We start from the raw sequence: 24,446 nt of genomic DNA on the forward strand, positions 1-24,446 counted from the left end.
GATGGATGGAAAGAAGTCTCCATTTCAAATCCCCACTGGCGACACCTAGAGGCTGCAACACTAATTATACCCAAAATACAGACATGACTGACAGAAACAGAACAAATCAATGAAGATGTGGTTGAACAGATATAAAATAAATAATCGCATCTATTAATACCAGATTTTAAAGAACTTAAAGATAATAAATTAAGAATAATGTGGCCCTGTGTCCCAACCTGAGGGCCAGCACGTGTACAAACGTTCCATTTGTATTATTTTTGTTGTTATTTATAACTGATAAATTGATTGGTCTTGATTTGATTAATCTTGTGTCATATTTAAATTTTTTCTTGACTTTGTTGCAAACTGTTTTGCCAACATTGTTCAGTTGAAACATTCATGCCAATAAAGCACAGGACCTATAAAAGTATGTCTTTCAAGAGAGAATGAAATGTTTTATGTGCATCATTAAATCATTACCAGAATAACCTTTAGAATGTCCTCTACAGTCAATCAAAATGTCTATCAGTGATTGTTCCTTAAAGTTGGTCTGTCAAGGTTTATGTATTAAAGCAAATGACTACATGAGTAGATGCTCAGGTGAAAGCTGCTCTGCAGTCTGGTGGTGCGGCAGCAGAAACTTCTATCTTCCAGAAAACAGAAGGGTGAACAGGCTGCGGCTGGGTGGCTACTGTCCTTTAGTATCCTTTGGGCTCTTTTAAAGGACTACCTTAATCCACCTCTTTACCTGGGAATGTTCAGCTACTTATCCAACGACCTTAATGATCACAACATTCACACAGCGAGATGAACGGTTTAACACATTTTAAATTTATTCACAGAAACAGAGTCCAATAAAATAATTTCTTTACAATAAGAATCATTTTATAAAACACCACAGAACAGCAGATAAATAGTGTGATAGCCCTTAAAAATTGCACAATTTGGTATCAAAAATACTTGACAAAAGCTCGCGTGGTTTGTAAATCCTAAAGTGTGTAAGTCGCTAACTGTTCCCATGTAGCCATCCATCAAATCATCCCTTACACATGGCAATACACACAAATCATTAGTTTAAATAATTACATCTTTATTTATAAACCCGTTTCCCAGAGAACAGGTTCTTGTACAAAAATTCTCCGTTTAAAAATCTTTATAGAGATTACAAATTTAAAAGTTGCAGAGGTTTTACAGGTTAAAAGTCTACCAGCATGATGAAAATCTGTTGGAGTGTGCATGTGTGACAAAATTAAGTTCTGCCGCAGGAATCAAAAAAATAAAAATAAAAACCTAGACCGTGATGTAGTACGTCCCCAATATGTTCCTCTGTCATCAGCAGGTAGAAAGTTTCAACGTTTGTTCTGCTGTCCTGGCCTCTCCCGTTATTGTGTATGGTGTGGTTACTCACATTATTTTTTCGTTTCTGCATAGGACAAAGTGGGTCATAAACCAGCTAACCAGGTCTAACAGCACATTCTAGGCTACTGCATCGAGGTCCTCAGTCAAATTTCCTCTATTTTATACTCATCCAGGGCCTTGTACCACGAAGCAGAGAACCCTGATGACGGTTCACTTCTTACCGGGGTAGATCGCCATGGCAACTTACGCTGTCTTGGGAAATGACATCACCGTCTGAAGGAAATCCCACAGACTGTTTTATAAGCTGCTTTGTTTGCTGCGTTGATGTGGAGAAACTCCCAATGATTTGTGCTGCGCGTCACGTACAAAACGTTCAAGACAATTCAACTTGGGCAGGGCGGGCGTGTGCGTGAGGCGACCACTTCACCTCACTCTAACAGGGACACTTGCTACAGAGCACTGACTGTTCCTGCTGCTCCCTGATAAAAGAAAAATGGTTCTGCTTTTATTTTATTTTTCACAGAAAACAGATTTATATATGTTAACCTGTTGCTCAGAAGGTGCCTGTTATGATGTTCTGATCGTGGCTCTGGACTGGAAAAGGTAATGCCCTGGCAGTTGCAAATAGCTTTGGTTTTATATTCGATTACATTAATGTTTAAGTTGAGATTTACAAGAAATATTTTATTGCTACTGTGTAAAGGGAATATTGCTGGTAAAAAGCACCTTATTTGTTTGCAAACCACATGTTATTGTTATTTTGTGTATATAGCAGTACATTTAAATTAAAAGTGCACAACACACTACTTTAGAAATCATTATTCAAAATCATGCGATTAAAAATTTTAATCCTAGCCCAGCACTAATAGTGCCATCATCCTACAGAGACTGGTTGAAAGCCTGTAAGCTACGATTGTAGGTTTTCACAATAAGCCTATTTACGGCTTTTTGCTTAGTATTTTTTATTGCTCCCAAGTCCGTTTCACACAGCCTGTTGCAGCTGTTAAAATAATGGGTTTAATTTTTCTTATGTGAGGCTGAATATTATGGAGTATATAATTTAGTAGGCAAAAAATTGAAATTAAAGTTAATATGAACGTAGGCTATTTATTTTAGGTTAGTAGCCATCTTATATCACAGAGACTGGTCATGCAACAGCCCACCTTTTGCGATATGGGCGCAGGTAATGAGCTGAGTTTTCAGTAGTTTTATGGCATGATTGGATTTTTCGTTTCCATACGCGACATACACCCCCCCCCAAAAAAAAACCCACATCAAGTCAATGCATTAGTATGGACTACGCCGGTTCATTTAGGCATTAGAGTTTGCTCTTCGTTCATAAAATATGATGCTCTGCTGCCAGTGGACTTGTTCTTGCCCAACACCGCCTCTTTTATGTGAACACGCTCACGGCTGGTCTGGGAAACCCTGGGTTGACTTACCGAGTTGGTAACCAGCTTTGTCTAACAGCTTATCCAGCGATTGTTAGGGTTAGTTAAGCCAGATAACGAAAACATATCCTGGGTATGTTGAACTCGCTTTGTGGTACAGGCCCCTGGTGTCTGACAACTGTCACATGCATCGCATGATCTGCTACATTTGCATACAACAGCAAGACCACAGAAAGACAAGATAACCTTCTTAACACCGCTTGCAAAGGTTATTACATAACCACGCCTGTAAATCCTACGTCAGCGTTGTTAAAAATGTTCTTGTCCAAATCACAGTATGGTCCCACATGTGTCTAAGTAATTGGTTGAATTTTGATCGGCGGACTTCTGACGCAGCATATGACGTCTTTCATGTCCTCTCAGGTCGTGCTCACACCCGAGACCTGGAGAAATTTGAAGTTTAACCTCACCAAGAACTGATGTGGATTTGAGACCTGGTTCGGGTAGGGTTTTGGAGTGAAGACATCTACAGCTATGTCCTGTTTTCATAAACACCATCATCTTCTGACATCAGCTGTTGCAGCAGCTTGTGATTCCATGGAAGGTCCTGAATAGTTGCTGGTGAAGGATGACGGATATGCCTGGTAGACAACAAGCTGGAAATGCTCTTTTTTTTGTTCTTGAAAACCTGAGAAAAGGGGAGGTCCCCCCCCTTTTGTACTTGACCTCCTCTGGAGAAGGTTGATGAGGAGGTTGATGAGGAGTGGCTGTGATTAATGTCCAGAAATTGCCTTTGTTAAAAAACTGCGTTTTCCCGGAGATCAGACGGCAGCCCGGGTGTGGTCTGAGTGGTCTGGTGCTCTCAGCGGGTCTTTCTGTAGTAAACAAAAGATGCCACCAATACAACTGATGCTACTACAGCTACTGTCCTCCACCGAGAAAAAGTACAGATGACCCCCTGCTGCAAAGATCAAAAGGAAGACGATTAAGAGCTTTGGATCCATACATATGACCACAGAGCCTTAAACCAACATTAGAAATGAACATGGCAGATCTTTATGGACAATGAATTACTCACCCAGCCTCCCTGCTGTACGAGCCAGGTGTAGAGCTGCTCTCTGATGACCTGGAGAACCCAGCTGATGACTGTTCTGATGGTGTCTACATGGTTGGTGGTCAGTGCCTTTAACACAAAAACAAAAAGACCAGTCAGACATACTCGTTGGAGCCATTATACATGGGGACATGCCCCCAGCACGTTTCAGTCCCGCTCCACTTCCCTAATGTAAAAATGTACTTCACACTGCCTGCCTGCTTCAGGTGATTCCGGAGCTGCCTCAAAGCAGAGGCAGTTTCCTATGAGTGACGTAATTAAATGGTTGAAACACGGACAAAAATCATGCGACACAACACAAAGGTGGTGCTGAAAAGTTAAGGGGGGGTGGGGTCAGTCAAGGCAGCTGCGTAAAACTGGGTAGTCATTTGTCACAAATAATGCAAATTTGTAAAATAAAATAAAGAAGTTTGCTGCAACTTCTCGTTTCTTTACTCCAGTATTTTCTTTTGGCCAGTAATCTACTCTTAATTTCGCTACATGTTCATTCATACCTTCATTACTCAACCAGTATGCAATCTGCATTTTGCTTCATTAACCAAATGAGCCGTCAGCCAGGCTGTGCGCGCAGTTAAGCAGTAGGGCGCAGGGAGAATCAGGGCCAAGTGAGGCACAGAGAATGGAAATATTACAGACAGCTCACAAGTGTAACGTTACCATAACTGAATACATTTGTGCTGTGGCTAGCTATACTAACTAGCAGCAGTTTCATGGTTTTTAACGGTATGTAGTCGATTTTGCTGTGGTTATATTATACTCCTCTCTGATTGTGCACAGAGGTCTTCATAATCTCCCCTCCCCAGTCTATTCTCCATCTTCTGTCACTGCAAATACCCTCTTTCAACTGCACTAAGTACATTCTGTTTCCAAAAGTCATTAGAAGATTAGAGTTATAAATAGAGCAAAATTTGCATTCATAACAAACAAACGTGGACGAGAGTGACGTTTACTCGGAACTTGGTGATACTGAACAAGAGGAATCAGACCATGCAAGCAAAAACGAGGAGCTTATACCAAAGAGAGAAGTCTGTTGAACCACGCTACACTATTGCAGCAGCTCCAGGCATGATGTGTGTGTCAGCTAACGTTTAATGAGTTGCCCACAGACATTCAGTTTACTTTCCTCTTCACTAAAACATGCTGTTGCTGTGTGAGCTGTGAATATCACTGTGCTGCCCTGGGAGCGTCTCGTCCTCTCACGTTACCTTTGCAGCAGCAAGTAAGTTAGCCACAGTTTGCTGCTAACCCACAGCCTAGCTAACGTTAGTTACATTACTTGCCGTTTCATTGTTCACTCTATATCATGCCATTTGTCATGGTAACATTATTGGAATACTCCAGAATTACATAAGTTACCCCACCCTAGGCAGAGAAATATCATGAGTAACTGTTCGAAATGCCAACAGAAACTCATTCAAATTAGCTTTATTGGCATTAGGGGTTGGAATCACCAGAGGGCCCACAATATGATATTATCACGATACTTATGCTGTGTGTTCGATTTTATTGCGATGTTAAATATATTGAGATATATTGCAATTTATTACCCTTTTCCAACTTCAAATTAGGTCCCTAAAGTCAAACTTTGTCAACATCTGTTTATCTAAAAAGATCTGTTTGTTCGTATCACTTTTTCAGTCCACTATATGGTCCTGTGGAGTTTTCTAGTAGACTGAAAAAGCAATAGATATTATTTTAGTACCAAAAAGTTAAATTCTCATGTGCAATTTATATAACAAAAGATCGATACTTGGCATCCGTGTATCAATCACGATACTATGCTGTATCGATTTTTTCCCCACACCCCTAATTGGCATGAATGTATAGCAACAATATTGCCACAGCTACATATAAAGTACATGATATTTCACAGGATTCAATTTAATCCCTCTGCCTCTCTCGTTATGGTGAAATGAAATTACCTATATCAGGATATTAATTTCATATGTCATATCGCACAGCCCTAGTTAGAAATGAGTATGTAAATGAAAAAAACAAAACAAATAAAAAAACACAAACACAACACTTGTTAGGCTATGGAGTAGACAACCTTGACAAAAAAAGTGGCACAAGGTGTGATATTTCATTTGGGGTCCTCCCAAGAAAATTGCACTTTTTCCAGTGACACATGTGCAATTTCACATCATTTGGGACCATTATTTTTATCATAATCACTGAAGAAATAGTTGGAAAAGCTAGAGCAGAAAAGGACTAAACTTGCTAAAGAATTTGACTGGCGAGGGACTATAACCAATCGATTGTTTACTTTTAGCGTCCAGATCCAGATTTTACAGATCCAGTCTGGATCTGTGGTTGCGAGTCACCTGCTGCCCCCCATGTATCTCCCTCCCTTCCTCCCTCTTGTGTCTCAATTTACAGCTTTTGACATTTATCTGTAGAAATTAATATGAAAAGTAGGCAACATGAGAACCCTTTATTACCAAGGATTTCATTTGCTCAATAAAATCCAAGAGTCTCCTCATTAGCTTAAAAGGAACTAGTTTGCATGACTTGCTTTACTAACCTCAGCTCCTCCACGGTCACCACTGTCCTTTCTTTTCCTAACAACCAGTCAGAAAACTGAACAATAGTTAACTATTAGGATGTACAGCCTGCGTACAGGACAGAGCTGTAGGCTACACCAGGTTTAGTCTAAGTTTGTAATGTTGTCAATACTAGACAAAGTAGGCAGTAATGTAATGCAGCAGCTAGTTACTTCCTATAAATCGAACTAATGTTAAGTTACATAGCAGATGGTGGCTAGGCTACTGTCAGCTTCTCCTTTCTAAATGGAAGGGGGGACGTTGGCTAGCGCTAACTGGCTTCACTTTCCTAGCAGTTGGGGAAACAGACATACTTTCTTGGTCTTGAGAAGCTGACACGCTGTAACCGACACAGAATATTTCCCCCCCACTTGCATTCACCGTCACTTTCCGCCACTCAGACAAACACTCGCTATGCACATCCCGATTCTCTACAGGAGTTACGCTGCTCTTATAACAGCCCTGTCATGTTGATTTCTTTGAGGAATGAGGAGTGGAAGTTAGGCAAGCGTTGAGTGTTACCGTGGTCAACATTAGTGGCGTATTGATCAATGATCATGGGAAAATTTTGTAGCGGCGGTCATAATTCCGGAGAATGAATATAGGGGAACTCCCAATAGGGGTGACTCCCAAGTGCTGATGTGAGGTGGGGGAGCACTGCAGCATATTTTTCGCAAGGAGCAAATGGTTAGAAGACCATGCAGCGCAGATCAGCAGTCGCAGCCCTGTGGAGAGGCACTGCTGTGTGAGTTTGTGGGTGTTACCCTGTATATCAGCCTGTAGGCCAGATGGAAGAGAGCCACCACTCGACCCCAGTTGATGCCATCAGCGAAGATGTTCCTGGCCACCTTCATGAAGATGTCCTGAGCACAGTTGCCTTGAACCTGGTTGATCAGTCTGGCAGGAAGAAATGAACAGATTCAAATGTATCAGAGTTCTTTGAAATGTGTGTTGCATCATAAGTAGTGCTCAGGTACACCGGTTTTAATACATACCATGTTGAAATATACTGATGATGTCAGTATATTTCAGTATCATTGCCGTCATTTTGAGATGTGAATGTGAACACAGCACAGCCCTGCAACCTTAGCACTTTGATTTTAAATTGGTGTTTTGCATGTTTGTTAGTTCTGTTGCAGAGTCCAACAGAGGTGCAATCCAAGGCAAACATGGTGTGGGCTCATTTTACTATATTTCTAGAAAGATCTCAGGAACGCCATTTCCATTCCATCTCAACACTACCAGCACTCATTAATATTACACTTTTTATTAATTCCTGCTATTTATCATAACATTTCTGTTAATGCTGTATAATACTGCTTTGTTGTTATTTATCTATTTATCATTACACTTCTGTTATTACTGAAATATCCACATTTATTAAATTCTTAGATTTTTATACTTTCTGCTATCATTTCTATTCTTTTATCCCCTGACATGCAAGCAAGTATTTGTAAGGAAGAGTCTCCCCTCGGAGACCAATAAAGTATTCTGATTCTGTTATATTACAGTTTACCATGATATTTTCAGCCACAATAACTGTAGCATGCACCTTTAGGTGATGTAGAAATGTATCTTGTCTGTCATGATGGACATAGCCACTGCCTTATTTTGGTTCAGTGGGTGTCTGAACAAGATGGAGGTCTTTTTAAAAATCAGTCAAATGTAATTCTGTCAGTAACAGTGAGGCTGCTCGAAAAAGTCCATTAAGACTCTTCAGCTGATCCAGAATGCTGCAGCACGTGTTCTGACAGGAAAAGAGATCACATTTCTCCTGTTTTAGCGTCTTTTCCAGTAAAATCCAGAATAGAATTTAAAATCATTCTTCTTACCTACAAAGCTCTTAACTATCTTAATGGTCAGGCACCATCTTATCTTAAAGAGCTCATAGTACCTTACTATGATGTAAATGCTCCGTACTTGTATAGCGCCTTTCTAGTCTTTTCGACCACTCAAAGCGCTTTTACACTACATCTGCATTCACCAGTCACACACATTCATACACTGAGCCTAAGTGCTCAAACGGAAACTAACATCCACACTCATACACTGGCGGAATAGCCACCAGGGGCAAATCGGGGTTCAGTATCTTGCCCAAGGACACTTCGACACGCAACCAGGGGGAGCCAGGGATTGAACCGCCGACCTTCCGATTAACGGCCAACCCGCTCTACCTCCTGAGCCACAGCCGCCCCCCACCAGAGCACTGTGCTCCCAGAATGCAGGGTTACTTGTGGTTCCTAGAGTCTCCAAAAGTAGACTAGGAGCCAGAGCGTTCAGCTATCAAGCTCCTCTCCTGTGGAACCAGGTTCCAGTTTGGGTTCAGGAGGCAGACACCATCTCCACATTTAAGAGTAGGCTTAAGACTTTCCCCTTTGATAAAGCTTATAGTTAGGGCTGGCTCAGGTGAGTCCTGAACCATCCCTTAGTTATGCTGCTATAGGCCTAGACTGCCGGGGGATTTCCCATGATGCACTGAGCTCCTCTCTCCTCTACTTTCTCTCCCTCTGTATGCAACCTCATCCCATTATTGCATGTTACTAACTCGACTTCTCCCCTTTCCGGTAGTCTTGTGCTTTCTCGTCCCTCTCCTCTCTCCTCCTATCACTTCCTGCAGGTTTTCTGGCTCTGGAGCTGTGGAGTCTGGATCTGTGGTTGCGGGTCACCTGCTGCCCCCGTGTTCCTGCTCGACACCCTCTGCTTCAATTATTGTTACTAGTTCTATTATTATTGTTATTATAATCATTAACATTACGACTGTTACCATTAACACTACTATAAATATCAGTACCATTTTTCATTCAGTCTATAGCAACATCACCTTTACTGTCTGTAACTCTGTGTGTATATTGTGTAGGCTGCCCCCCTCCCCCCCATCCCTTTATTCATCCTTCCCCCTACCATCCCCCCAGGATTGCTTCCCCTCCCCCCCCTCCAAGCTCTGACTGCTGGTGACCAATGAAATCCTGGACAGGTAAGCGCAAGAGTATTAACTAATAACCAATGAATCTGGTGACTGGTGTGGTTCACCAGTTGTTTTTGTACATGATGCACAGCTTACCGCTGGAACTCGGCATTCCTATTTAAGTCATCTGCAATCTTGAGCAGCTGTTCCACCACTTCTTTGATTTGTGGATCCTGGAGTTCATTTGGCCTTCCGCCCAGCTCCTCAGAGGAGACGTGTCGACCGGGCTCCTCCGTGTTTATACGTTCAATCACATATCTAGGAGAGAAGAAAAAAAAAACAAAAAAAAACTGCTTGACCAAAGGAAATAGCACCTATTATTGTTATTTTGTTCATTCATCACACAAACATTAGAGTAACCATACTTTTGAATAAAACTGCTGTGTGGTCAGTCAGATGTGTGTGTCAGGCAGGGAGACCAGTGCTTTCAGGAGGAAATGTAATATCGGCTGCATTAGGCAATACTTTGGATATTTATTGAGAGCCCAGCTACAATAAAAAACATGGATAACCAGGGAGTCGTATAAATTTCAGTAGCCAGCTGAGGGATTTTTTCAACAACAACAAAAAATAGCCCTACTTCAACAAACAAAACATTAATCATAAAGTGTGAACAGGTAGGGGAAATAACTGTAAATGAATCATGAAATTACAAATTAAGAACAACAACTGTCTACTCCCTTCACTGTCACTGAGACACATGTGGCTGTATGCAGTAAGATATTTGATGTTTTAATAGTTAAGATCAGTCTATTGTAGGGCTGTAATAAACAATAATTATAAAGTTTTCCTCAATCCCATCTATGTTTGCTGAAAACTACAGTGCCCAGCTGTCTGAAGTGCAGGCAGTACGCTATGGTAGAGATGCTTCCCTTTTATGTAGTTGGACAAAATAATAGTTACTACTATCTCCGCTGTAGCAAACTATACTCAACAAAATCTAAACTATGAGAGCTGAGGATTTGTTTCTTCACAAAGCTCGTGGTGGACTGCTGTCCTGACCTTATTTCCTCTTCTTGATAGACATCTTGTCAAAACGTCACATCTCGACCTGACCTCAAGAAGGTCATACATGCTTTTATATCATCTCAGTTAATTATTGCAATTCACTGTTAACATTTGATTTAATAACTCTGTTTTTAAAAAGCGCTGTAGAAATACAAGTTATTATGATGAGACTAACCCTCTAAGGACCACCGCTCCTTGTTCCAGGATGGGATCATCGATGACATCTGGAGCAATGAGAAGACTGATTATTCAAAACATTGACTGCTGTTTGCTGAAATGTACAGAAAATGTCACAAAAGGAGGTGTTAGCCAGCGCCAAAGGAAAACCACTGGCACCAAAATGATATCATTCCCTCTAATATTGCAAATATCGCAATATCAGTCACAATAAAGGCGGTTATGTTCTCAGCAAGCAGGTAATTTTTGGTTTTCAACGTGTGACTTCACTTTCCCAACAATGTCAGGCGATTCCGTTATTGTGCCATCATCAGTCCCACCTTACCAGGGATAGAGATGTCATTGTTGTTAAAAAAAAAGGTGACATAGCTTGCTGTGGTGACTAGTCTCATGTGCAGACCTGCACCCTGACACAGTCCTCAAACCTGCCTGTTTTGTTACCTTGCCTATCACCAGCCAGGGCTCTGCCAGTGTAATACTGGCCCTTTATCATGCTCACTAACACTGGCCCCAGCAAGTTAAGCCAGCAGCACTGGACCAGCTCTAAAAGACAACATTTTTCTGATATTTGAGCCTTTTCAGGACAGACTGAGATATTAGGTTAACGTTACCCACACGGAAAAAAAGGTACATTTGACCTGGTAATTTACAGCCAACTTAACGCTCTAAACCAAAAGTGATTCTTAACGGCAGACACAGCAACACAATAGCTAAACGTTCATATGTGGAACATCGTAACGTAGACCTGTCGTCACTCCTCAGCGACAGAGTGATAATATCCCATCAGACTGGGTTTCTCTGCTCCCTTTAGCCCCTCCGTGGCCGGGGTTAGGGCCTCGGTTAGGTTATAGTTAGTCGGAGCAGAGAAAACTGGTTGGGGTAGGATTAAGCGCCGAAACACGCTGGGCTTAGGTTCGGGTTCAGGTAAGAGGAACAGTTTCTACGGGGTATGTTCACTTAACAGGCAGTGTCTTCATTCTTAAGAAAATGTGACCGTTTCTGGAACCTAAAGTTTGATTGTAAGTTAACATTCACGGAAAGTGAACGATGGTCTGTCTGCCCTAGTTCAACAGGCCTCTTAGCTGGTGTTTGAACCTGCCATGGCTTCAGTAAGTTCTTACCTTCCCCACCCACGGCGCCCTGAGGCTCCTGGTCTCCTTCTCGTTTCTCCTCTTCTCGGCTGTCAGCCATAGTTTCAAACTTCCTGTCAGCTCGGACCGATGAATACGGACTTAGATGTCTGGCTCCCACATTTAGCGCTAGCCCGGCCGAATACAGTCACTAGTAAGTTACAAATTACTTTGTTCCGTGAAAAAGTTTCCGCAGTCTTCCGCAGAAGAACAAGGAAGTGACACGGAAGCGCGCAACTACTCATAAATAGCCAACGGCTGGCACGCCCCTTGCCCCGAATTGAATCCTAGTTAGCAGAAGGGGTGATGAGACACCCATGCAAAAGTATGAACGGGGGAAATTGGAGCATTAAAAACTTAATTTCCTGCATCTGGAGACACTCTCTGCTCCAATTTATGGTGGAAATGTCTTTAAATACAGAGAAACAAAAAATTAACCAGGCAGGTGACAATTCATAAATATAAAAATATAATGCAGTAATCAGCAGCTCGCTTTTTAAATATTTAGTTACTTTTTTGGACAATGCACATTAGTTTCTTCTATATTGAAAATGCATTACATGTCTTATTGTGCAATTGTTAGTTAATATGTCTTGGTGCAAACTATTTTTCAGAACATTTTAACAAATGCTTTCAAAAAGTGATGTGGGCAAAATCAGACATTTCAAAAAGTGGTGGGGACATGTCCCCAGCATCCCCAGTGAAATGACACCTATGATTCCTTGTGATCCCCCAATAAGAACATCCGATGGGAAACGGACTATAATACCTTTGCTTAAATAAAACTGGTGTTTAATAATCCATTTAAATGCAGTTATTATTCACTGATAGAGGTGGAGGCAGTTCACAACAGGACTTTTAAAGTCTTTGCCTCTTTTATGAAGCACTAGTGAAGGCATGTGTGATGAGTTGCCAAATCTTGTTTTTGTCTGTGTTAATTGTTTCAATTGTGTTGTGCTGTTTTATTAAATATGATATATAGGTCTCCTGCGTGATCTCTTGATTTCTTTACAGGAGTTGCTATAAATTAATGTAGGCCTACACAGCACATTCAGCTTGTCAGTATGTTAAATGGCTAGGTCTGTCTCCATTCTCATGACAAAAGTAAACAGCATTATGAGTCTGGATGAGTAGTAACTACAGTATATATATGCTTAATGAAATAATAAGTATTTATAACATTTATAAAAATTTATGACCCATATTTCACGAAACATGGACTGATTGCATTGTGAGCAAAAATACACACTTATTTGAAAAGACTGCAGATGAAAGTAAGGTGAGAATAGGAATTACATTAAATAAGAGATTTTTTATTTACTTTAATGAAAATTTACCATTAACGTTAAGCCTCTTCAAAGGTCTTTTATCGCAGTGAAGTTAGTTTTAAGTTGGATATTCGAAATTCACCCAGGATCCAGTACCGCTGGTAGCCCTGGTTCAGACCCTTCAAGATGTTCGACTTTCTTTGAAACTCCATTCAAACTTTAATACATTCATAATCCTTTAGACCTTTTCAGGTTAACCCTTTAACGTCCTCTCAACCATTTGGAAGAGCACATTTTGAGTCACTATATCTTATTGAAAAATATATTTAACTTAATTCAACCTGTTTAAGCCATCTCTACCATTCGGTTTAGGTATGCTGTGATAAAAAAAAAATCCACTATATGTCACTGTTTCTTTAAGCAGCATGCCTTTTCAAATACCCTCCTCACAAGAAGATAAAATCGTCAAAATCACTGCAGACATGAAGACTCTTTTTGGTGGAATTTTCAAAAGTAAGCATATTTTTTCGATATATTATTGTTCCAGAGGAATTACTTAACAGAATTATGTAACTTGATGCAACAAAAATAAGTCTAACATGGGTCAAATCATTTTCTAAAAACATGCTCTACCAAACAGTAGAGTTGACACTTGGTAAAGGTTACATGGTACAATACAAATTTACTAGCTATTGTAATATAAATTGACTATTTGCTATGAAATTGAAAACTTCTGAACATTCATTATTGTTAACAGGATACATTTAATGTTTTTCCATTATATATAACCTGAGTTAATTTCATTATATATATTTATCATGGTGAAAACATGCTATACCAAAATAATGCTAAGAAAATGCATTTTTAAGTATTACCATGAAGAGCCATCTTGACCGTTTGATAGAGCAGTATAGATGTTTTCATCGGACGCGTTGCCATGGTGAGTCAACTTCCGTTCTGTTTTTTTATCACTGGGTTTGTGTTTACTGGCTAATATGGTGACTGATATCCAGTACAGTGTTTCCCATACATTCAATTATGAATGTGATGGTCTACCACATTATCAGCGCTGACTGCCACATGTTGATTTCCATTCTGTTTTACTATTTAAGATGGGAAAACTTTTATTTGATTGCAGAGCTGCATGCAACTCATATTTGCTCAGCACATCCTCTCACTCGCTCCCTCTCTCTCTCTCCCGCAAACACATTGACAGTGGACCAGCTTGTGTATTGAATAGTTAGTATCATGAACACCACTGCACAAATCCGTCCACTGTCAATGTCAGAGATAAACTGTTCTAACTCACTAATCTTCAACCTCTTCCCACTAATACAAACATTCATGTAGAAACTCCATTCAAACTTTAACATACTCATAATCCTTTGGACCTTTTCAGGTTAATTCAACTTTTTCACATTAGTCATACTTTTTACACAATCGCAAGTCAAGTTTCATGTCATTTTCAGCTTGTTTTCTGTCTTTATAATGAGTATGTATGGGAGGGAATGTTCGCAGCTAGAGTGGGAGGACCAACTGACAGAGTGGGTGTTCAATTTTATCTTGAAGTTGCTTTATTTCCCAGAGCTTTCAATCTATACTTTTTTCACAAGTTGTAGGGAATCTTGTTTTGCTGCTGAAAGGTAACTTTGAAAGCAAACAGACTTACACAGCTGGCACCGTCAGCTTGAAAGTGACAGAAGTCCCAGCCAACTGCCGCATAGACTCTCATAGGGAAAAGAGTCCTGCAGTTTCAGGAGAGAGGCAGACAGCTGGACATTGCTGCTGTGGACACATTTTTGACACTACACACAAATCTTACACATCATCTTCATGAGGATCTTGTCTCTCTTACAGTATGTTTGCTTTGGAGATAAGCGTTACAGTCTGTTCGGTAGGATGGTGTGTCTGGCCATTGAGTCATCTTTACCATCAACATGGCACCCTTAGAATGCAGACACACAGCTGATTGAGATGATGTCATTAGTGCGGTTTGACTGACATGCGCGCACACACACAGGACTCAGAATTCTTCACATATTTCCAAGCCATTTTCAATTCTTATCTTTTTATTCATACTTTTAGTTGTGAACTACATTCAGACCTTAAAATATTTCACACTGTTCATGAAATGTGAGAGTCCTTTCAACTTTTAATCGCCATTCATACTTAACTGGCAACCAGGGATAGGCCACATTTCTTAAAAATAAAAGCACCAGACAGATGCCAGACAGTAACTGCACCTTAACAGGCCACACAGGATGAGGCTATTTCTTTCAAAATAAAGGCCCTGTAGAGCTAATACAGGCCTTTCTCATTTCCCAAATTTCTGCCTCCTTGGCCCTCAAGCGTGTGACCCTGAAATCGATGTCAGCGCGCCATCTTGAAGGATATGTCAATTCTTAAAATGCACATCGAGGAGGCAGACATTTGGGAAATGAGAAAGACCCATTATCTTAACTTTTTTTTTTTTTTCAGTAAACATGGCCCTTCCCATTGAATTTGTATTAAAATGTGACTGTCAGGGACCAAGCAGTAAGGGCAGGGACACAAGGTCTCATAAAGTTTAGGCTTTATTTAGCCAGGTGCACGCAATGCGCGTCAATATATTTACGTAATCGATTATGTTGAAAAATCACCCCAGCCCTATTTCAAACCATATTACACACAAAAAAAAGGCATCAACAGAATTACTCAAACTGGCACTTAACTAAACAGCAGTCAACATAACAATACTACAACATAAGTCTGAACATAACAAGCCTGACCTACTGAATTACTCAAAAGGAGGGGTATATATACACATAGGCTAGCCTACACCAAACACAAAGGGGAGAAGTCTTAACTTACTACAATTAAAAAGACCCAAAAATAAACCCAACAACCAACCATAAGAAAATACTAAACAAACAAACATTACTAAAACCCAATATTAATCTAACAAACAAAATATACACATGCTGCTGTGTTGTTAAGGATTTTATAGTTCAGAGTCCCTCTGCCCACTGCCAGGAGTTGGTTCCTTCCACTTCCTGTGGTGGAGTATAAAAAGTAGTCCCAAACTCCAGCTCTCCCTTTGGCAGATGACTTAGCAGCAGCAGCATGCAGAGAAACAAAGGACAGGTATAAATCACTAAACAATTCTTCTCAAATGAATACTAATATTAACCAAAATTCAGCATAATTTGTGAAAAGAATAAATGTATCTAAAGAAAATGTGTTTGTGGGTCACTTGTAGAAAAACTAAACCATTACCGCCACTTTAGGTGTTGGCGGTTAATAAGACCGTCACAGTGACTATAAAATCAGTATTGTATTAGTTAAACAGCTTGTCAGTGCTGGAATAAGGAATTCCTCTCTGAATTCAGGTTACCATGTGCAGTGGTTTTTGATGCTGTGCCAGGGAGTGTGCTGCAACTTCTTAAAGCTTCAGCTATTGCGGTCTCAAGGATCCAATCAATTAATAGTAGTATGTTCCTTGGAGAAAATGACATTACTAAAGATAAATGTTCAAATAAATACATCAGGAACTGCATACAAGATATAGCTGTCTCCAGGCAGACTCCTCTGAACTTCACTTTATGGAGAAATTAATTGTAAAAGGTTTCCTTTAAGATATTACATCGTAGATATCTGGTTAAAGACGTTTGAGAGATTTTAGAATAAATATTGAGTATTCTTGCACTTTCTGTCAATTACATGAAGAATCAATTTGTCATTTGTCAAACAGAAATAATTGAAGAAAACAAGAAAACCAGTCATGTGGAAGAGTTAATAGTGACCAATGTGAAAGAGGGTAAAACGGTTAATGGTTAAAATAACTAAAAACTTGTTTAGTAACACAAACAATTGATCCCTGAAGAAGGGAGGGTTGCCGTTTAGTTGTCAGTAGTTGTCATGCCTACAGACGTCAGAAGGGGGAGCTCTTGGCTGCGGCACCTCATTGTCAGTCAAGTTGATTGAAAGAAGAGTCCTGATTAATATATCCCCTTTCCAGGTATGATATCGGTATTTATGCATGTGAACTGTCATATTTTTGCTGAACTGTTCTGCTATTTTGTAAACATGCTGAGTAAGTGTTGTCTTATATAAACTTTATTTCAGCTTTTAGACCGTTAAATAGTAAATAGCCCCTCGTTACCGAGAACAGCGTGTCGCCAGAATGTTGTGTATTTTGATCGCGCTTGTCTCATGAGAAACACATGCAGGCGGGGAGATTGCTAATGTGTATTGTTCCTGTGTCCATTTCTTAAGTTATTGCTCATGTTAGAGAGCAGAGAGTATACTAAATGGAGACAAATGTCAATGTTTTATAAGTTTTGTTTATTTCTGGTACATTTCAAAATTGTCGATTAATGGACAGTGTTCATGGACACCTATCTGTTATATTGGACTTTTACCTGTCTAAAAAGAAGTGAAAGATATTATTCATGTTCACTTACCTATGAGAAAAGCTAAAGAGCGTGATAACTATAGCCTGTTGAACTACAGGTGAAAACAAGTTACCTTTTGTGTTTGAATGACACTGTAGTCCTTACAAACTGTACTTTCCTTCTGTTGGTGTGGTCCAACAACAGCCTTGTCTATTTGTGATATTATAACATAGCTTTTGTGTACAGCGTCTTGTGACATTGCTGCACAAAGAATATTTTCAAATGTAGATTCTACATTTTGTCATTTTATAAAGAGATTATATAAGCAGGAAACAAACGTTGCAGCATAATGTATACTCGACCTGTCTTATTAGTTACCAAATCTGTGTCATTGTTAAAATATTTTATATTGGAAGAGCTATTGTGCAAATGTAACTATTTCTGCATAATCTCATTCTCAATGAAGTTGATTCAATGAAGGCATCGTGTCCAAGAGTCCTTATTAATATATCCCCTTTCCAGGGTGTAACAGATACCTTTATATAAAAAGGAAAAATGGACAAACATTTCAACTTCAGGAAAAATAACTTTTGTACAGTTGGTATTACTGGGAAAATTCCACATCCACAAGATAAAAAAAAAAAAAAAATGGACTGAATCCAAACCACACTTTGGGCACTTTCTCCAAGAACTGTATCAATATAGCACCACGACTAAAAACATTAAGAACAAGAAGGCAATCAAGACACACGATGTGTGTGACAAATTTCTTTTGGACAGTCGATATATTATTTTGCTATGTCTTTAGTTTTTATTTATGTATTTTTCATACATGTACCCCTGATTGTTTTTAGAATTTCAATAAATATCTGGGGCGGAAAAAACATGGCCCTTCCCTACATCCTCCAGCACCAGGACTACCCAGGAACCTACACCAGTATCCTGTTTGTTGCCTTCAATACCATTATTCCAACTCTGCTGCAGGACAAGCTGAGCGTACCTGCCTGCAGGTGGATCATCACAGACCTCCTGTCTGACAGGAGTGGCACGTGAAGCTGGGAAAACTGGGAAAAATGGCTAAACATTAGGAAGTGTAACCTACAACATTGACTGACTTGAGGGTTACCAACTGATGTAGCTAGAAGGCTACACAGGACTAGTAACGTATAGGCTATTTATGTCAGTTGTTGCACTAAAACTGCCCTCCTTTTAATTAACACCTAACACACTGCTGAGGGTGCAACTGTGTGCACACTTTGTCACGGTCAGCCATGGTTTTCCTTCACTTTTGGCATCATGCCCCACCATGCACCTGGAACGCTTTGATGTCAGAAGTTTCAACTGGGAAATATCCCAGTTCCGACTGGTCTTGAATGCGGCATAAGAGGAGGAGGAGAAAGACCAAGGAGAACCATAATCTGTGATGAGATTGAGGCCACCATGGTCCAACGAGGGAGGCCGGGCAGAGAGTACAACCAAACTTGGGCAGGTTCACAGCAGTATCCATCATCCAGACTTTCCAATTTGAGAATACGTAAGACATCTACCTTCATTACAGAATTGTGGTACTGCATATAAAGTACTCAGTGATTACTGTAGTGCAGTATTACAAGTGGACCGTAGAAAGTACGGTATGTTTTACTATGTATACATGAGATTGGGAACTTTATGACCCCATAGATTCTAATTGTTCTGTATGCAAAACAATCCAACTTTTTGGTTGTATTTTAGGAAAAAAACTGTTAGTATTACAGTGCATTTTAGGTGTAGAAACTATACAAAAATGTTTTACAACAGACTACTGTACGTATGTACTAATAACACTGAGCTTGCAAAAGGCTTGAGTCTCCTGATAATGCTTTTATATAAGTGTTTCCCATTGAGCACATGAGTGGTTCTTAGAAATGTCTATTCATGTAATGGGGTGTGTTTGTATTTGAACACAGCATATCATTTTGAGAAGACATAGATTTGTTTGGAGTTTATTTTGTCGGAGAGTCATGAAGTTTTGCCTTTTGTTTGTGTATATTGGGATTTGTGGGTAGAGTTCCAAGGACCTGTTGTATGCTTTCAGAAAATGTCTATGGACAATTGAGGAAAAACTGTAAAATGTCAGTAAAACATTTATTTTACAAGCCACCATATGATGGCGATAATGAACCACACATGTAACTCTCTTGCTGGTACCTCCGCACTGTAAGACTTCCTTTTGACTTAGTGAATAGCCAGTGGGTGAGTAATATAATATAATGAGGTGTTCTGATGACCATACCCACCCACCAAATCCACCACACAATGACAGTTCTTCACAATTGCTTACACACTATATTTGGAACTTGAAATGCAATCACTGAAACCTGAAACTCATGTACCAAATCCCTAAAACAAGTCTGAAAAATTGCAAGTAGGTTCTGCTTTACACTCACTAAGTCACACTTTTTGAAACACACTACACACAATCAATTATCTACATTAGGAACAGCAATGAAAATTTACATCTCTTCCTGTTTCTTTGGAAAGCAACACCAATCACAATGCCAACCTTTATGAGGAAAAGCTGCCTGTCAGGCTTCTGCTCAGCCACGCACCTGTGAATGGATTGAATACAGAAGTTGTCCTCACACACTGGTAATTTTCCACTAGCACACTGATACCAAAACAAGCTGTCAAAGTCACTGACTCTTATATGTAAATAGTGGCTACTGTACTAAATATACCATTGCTCCCAGTAAATGCCTGTTTTACACCAGTGGTTTCAAATCTTGTGGGCAAATGTAAACGATCCTTCAGCAGCATTTGAAAAACATGGGTCACTTGGATTTAGTTGTTCTTCAGTGTTAGTCATTGGAAGAAGCAGGTTTGATTATGTTCTGACTTTAGGAGGCAGGACTACACTTTTGTTTACATGTCAAAGGAATAATTTTAGGAATTAAAAAATGTTTGCACTTTTTTTTGTGTAAGTGTGTGTGTGTATGTGTGTTTAAGGGTAACTTTGGTATTTTTCAAGCTGAACCTTAATTTTCCATGTTTGTTTCTGTGACTAATTGGGACAAAATTTTTTGAAATTGGTCCAGTATTGAGCGAGCGCGCCACTGACATGCTCAGATAGTTATTATGTGTGTAGTTATGTGATAGTTATTCAGTATGTGACAACAATGGACCTACTTTGACAGGGCGTAATTGCCCACAAGGATTATGTTGCAGGCCTGACAAAAAGCATGGGAAAATAGGTTCTGGGTTGAAAAATAAATACCTTTTAAGACTGAAGCTGCAGTCAAGAAATGTTTTGTTTAAACCTAGCTTAGCTTAAAGACTGGAAGTTGGTGGAAACAGTTAGCTTAGCTCTCTCTAAATTGAAAAATACATGTACAAACACCTGTGAAACTCTATTTCACATGTTGTATGTTGTTTGTTTAATCTGTAAACAAAAATGTAATAAAGACAATTTGTTTTATGTCTGCCAAGTGCAGACACAGGAACACAAGTGATTTGGGCCCAAATGCAGGACATTTAAGCAAAAGGGATGGCTAGAACCGGGACCAGAGACTGGCGAGCAGCTGTACTGCAGGCCAGTCACAGGGCAGCAAGAGAGGACGCCGATGACTGGGAGCCAGGGAGGAGAGCCGGCGAAGCCAGGGACAGGGCTGAGCAGCAGAGAGGCACAATGACGGTGGGAGCCATGCTTCCTTCTGGAAGCCTTCAGTGGGGTACTTCTGGGGCAAGATGTGGCAAGAAATTGGCTGTTATAGGATGTACAGGACATCTGGCTGGAGGCTAGGCAATGTTAGTCCTTTTTTATGTAATTTTATTTTCTTAAACGTTTTAGTTTTGTATAGACTAATCTTTGATGTATGATGTTACGTCTTTATCAGGACCTTTAAGCAACTCCCCATTGGCTGTCACTGTTTCAAAAATAAATAGGCGTGACCAGTCCTGAATTACATCCGTAGCAGACTTTTAAGCACATAGAGGCATTTATGCTCAACACACTATCCGTATTGTCCAAATGGCTGGGCGAGTTTTACCAACACCATAGACCAAATAACACTCTGCACGCTGTGCAGCTCCTCAGTGCTCAGAAAGAATGTGATTTCGTTCACTGCTGGTATACAACTCCTACAAAGAAAGTAGTCAATTAGGAACAACATCACAAGAAAACTGAATATCCTGTGAACAATTTGATTCTGCTGGCAAAATATTAGTTAATCAAATGTAGAATTTTAAGATCTCCTTCATTTTAAAGATCCCATGGCACAGTTCCCCGGTGTCATGGCAAAATTCCCACCCTGGCTTTCACCATCTGGCCATCTAATCATCCCCCATAGTAATTGGCTCAATGTTTCCCTTCCTCTCTGCCTCAAGCTGATATGTGGTGAGCGTTCCAGCACTAAATGGCTGCCGTGCATCACACAGGTGGGTGCTACACATTGGTGGTGGTTGAGGTGAGTCCCACCCACTTCACTGTGAAGCGCTTTGAGTTTCCATGAGAAAGCGCTACGTACATGTAATTCACTATTATTATTATTATTATTATCATTTTTGGAAGAATTAAAAAAACAAACTGGCCGGCTTTTTAATATGCTTGAAAAATGAATAGGCATCAGACATTTTCTCCCTTTTGTTTAGCAGTGTCATCTCCGGACATGCTTCCACTGTGATGACTAATTACACTCTAAAACACATCAAAAACACATACACATCAGTCTTTGTTTTAGTTACTTACAGAAACCTGCCTTCAGGGCATTATTTAAAGAGGGGGGCATGTGTGAAAACCCCCCACACAGCCAGGTCATTATAACCTGGCTTTGTTTAAAATGTATGCATAAGCTGCTTTAGAGTTGACTTTATGTCTTGATCCCAATAATTTGTATTGTTGTATGTAAAACACACACACACACACACACACACACACACACACACACACACACACACACACACACACACACACACACACACACACACACAAAGTTATCAAGTTGGATCCCATCACTCCAGACCACCACTGTCTCTCTACATAAGACTGTGAGAAAATGCCCCTAATCTCACTGGCAGCTGCGTAGGGGTCCAAACTAACAGCCTGTTTTAATTTAGGCCTTGTCATGACAGGAAGTGTTTGTGTGTGTGTGTGTGACAGAGAGAGAGACGGAGAGATAGAGAGCGGGGGGACAACAGGAAGCGCAGATGATGGTGCATGGGAAACAGTTAATGGAGTTATTTTTGCTGGGGATGCTGGTGTGAGGAGGGCTGCTTGACCCGGGTCCTGTTCACACTGATGCTAAATATGGCAACCAAGACTAATATTAGTGTTACCAGTAATCTGTGACTGGATGTTCATAGCTCAGTTAAGACATTAATAGACACATGCAAGATAAAGACGCAAATAAGAAATGAAATTAGTAGCAGTGAGAAAAAAGTGATGTATCAAGTATTATCTTACTGACAGAGGTTACTTACTATGACAGAGGTTATGTTTCTATGACTGACTTGCCTGCATTAATGTAATTAAATCAGATTACAGGAACTGGGATTTACCACAATCACTGATGAACTAGTCCAAGTCCAGTTTTTCTTTCCTTTTTCATTATTTGGGTTTGATTCTATACAGTGCACACGATGCCAAAGGGGTAAGTACACAGTTCTATTAACAGCTCATGTGTCGCATACTTTTTGTAGAGTCACTGTAGTTGGATATCAAGTGTCACAAATCAGGAAGACTGGAGCCATGTATTCATGTGTGTTTTGTATGCTGGAACAGAAGTGCAGTGCATACATGGAAAGAACTTTTGTTCCTCTTCTTCTTGTTTATGAACATATGTGTGCTAAAAGGTTGTTTCGGGTGACGATTCTGTGTCGGCTTGTCACTATGAGTGACCACTTTTTTCATTTTAAATGCAACTTTAAAGCATATGCTCACATTTAAAAAAACAAACAAGTGTTACTTTTATTTGATCTCCCTGAAACTTAAAGTACAAACACAGGCACTGCATGTGTCACATTGGTAAACAAATGTTGTAGAAGTTCAGCCAATCAATGTCACTGACCAATGACAATAATCAATAATCCTAATTCCTCCACCACACTACATCCTCCATAATAACATATATTATGGCTGGCCAACAACATTGTCTCGGACCCTAGCCATGTCCTGAACAGTGAAAATTAATTGTTACCATCAATGCATGAACATACTTAGTTACAGACTGTTTGCTTCATGTCAGAGACGTTGCAGTATTGTAGCTTTCAGAAAGTTCTTTAAAAGTCATAACAGGAAATGGTAGTTATAGATCATCAGGAGCAGGGTTAGGGGTCCCTTCTTATCTCCCATCCTCCCACTCTAAACCTCTCCTAGTGTGTGTGGCTGCTGCTTCAGAGCTTTATTACAGACTTCACTTGTATCATCATCTTGACCTTTCAGCATGTTCACTTCAAACTGTTGGCTAATAATCAGACCTGACATAAAATTATTTTTGAATTCAGATTTCTGGGCTTCACTGTCAAAGATCCACGTGAAAACAGAAAGAGATAGTTCTCCACACACACTATGGTTTCTGAATTTTACTACTGCATTTCAGAAACAGCAGTTACACGGAGACGCTGAAACTCTGCATTAATGCAGGACTGCAGCAGGAACATATGTATACTGATGTAATCCTAGTGCAAATGTCTTCCTTGAACCTTACAAGAACTTCCAAGAAGGATTATATTAAATGTTTATTCACCTGTGTATGCAGAGCATGGACATCTGCTTCACACTGATTTGCACACTGATTTGAATTACTTAGAGGGCTGCAAATGAACAGGTGATTGATGGTACAGCCTATATAAATAGGCTACACACAAGGAAAATAGAACACCTGCAATGTAATCAAATGCAGAGCTGTAACTAACAATTATTTTCACTTTTCTTAATCTGTCAGTTATTTTCACTCAAATTCTATCATTGGCTCTATAAAATATTATAAAAGAGTCAAATTTTCTCACAATCCCAAATTCCTATTTCTTCATTTTGCTTGTTTTGTTCGACCAACAGTCCAAAATACTAGTTCATAGTTCATATATCATTTCATCAGTATACAGTATAATAGAAGTGTAAAGAAAGTTTAAATTTTGTTCAGCACCCCTGTAGGTGTGGAGGA

General features: G+C 39.8%; 1 protein-coding gene across 1 annotated transcript; it reads right to left on the reverse strand.

Moving 5' to 3' along the window:
• Positions 1 to 3,400: 3,400 nt before the first annotated feature.
• On the reverse strand, positions 3,401 to 11,898 carry zgc:153993 (uncharacterized protein LOC767645 homolog). The gene is made up of 6 exons (XM_038701918.1): positions 11,661 to 11,898; positions 10,538 to 10,586; positions 9,451 to 9,612; positions 7,154 to 7,286; positions 3,811 to 3,915; positions 3,401 to 3,693 (listed from the first exon to the last, which is right to left on the reverse strand). The coding sequence occupies exons 1-6, from the start codon at positions 11,728 to 11,730 to the stop codon at positions 3,595 to 3,597; spliced, it is 618 nt and encodes a 205-aa protein (XP_038557846.1). The 5' UTR covers positions 11,731 to 11,898; the 3' UTR covers positions 3,401 to 3,594.
• Between the last annotated feature and the right edge of the window lie 12,548 nt (positions 11,899 to 24,446).

This window comes from Micropterus salmoides, unplaced genomic scaffold (assembly GCF_014851395.1).
Source record: "Micropterus salmoides isolate LMB-PRFRI ecotype aquatic unplaced genomic scaffold, ASM1485139v1 Ms_hic_scaffold_6, whole genome shotgun sequence".
NCBI classification, from domain to species: Eukaryota; Metazoa; Chordata; class Actinopteri; order Centrarchiformes; family Centrarchidae; genus Micropterus; species Micropterus salmoides.

Excerpts from the sequence above, each read along its gene's own strand:
- zgc:153993 (XM_038701918.1), bottom strand. The coding sequence starts at position 11,730 with ATGGCTGACAGCCGAGAAGAGGAGAAACGAGAAGGAGACCAGGAGCCT. Across the intron at positions 10,587-11,660 it reads GGGCGCCGTGGGTGGGGAAG|ATGTCATCGATGATCCCATC; the intron begins GTAAGAACTTAC and ends TCATTGCTCCAG. Across the intron at positions 3,694-3,810 it reads TCGTACAGCAGGGAGGCTGG|CAGGGGGTCATCTGTACTTT; the intron begins GTGAGTAATTCA and ends TGATCTTTGCAG.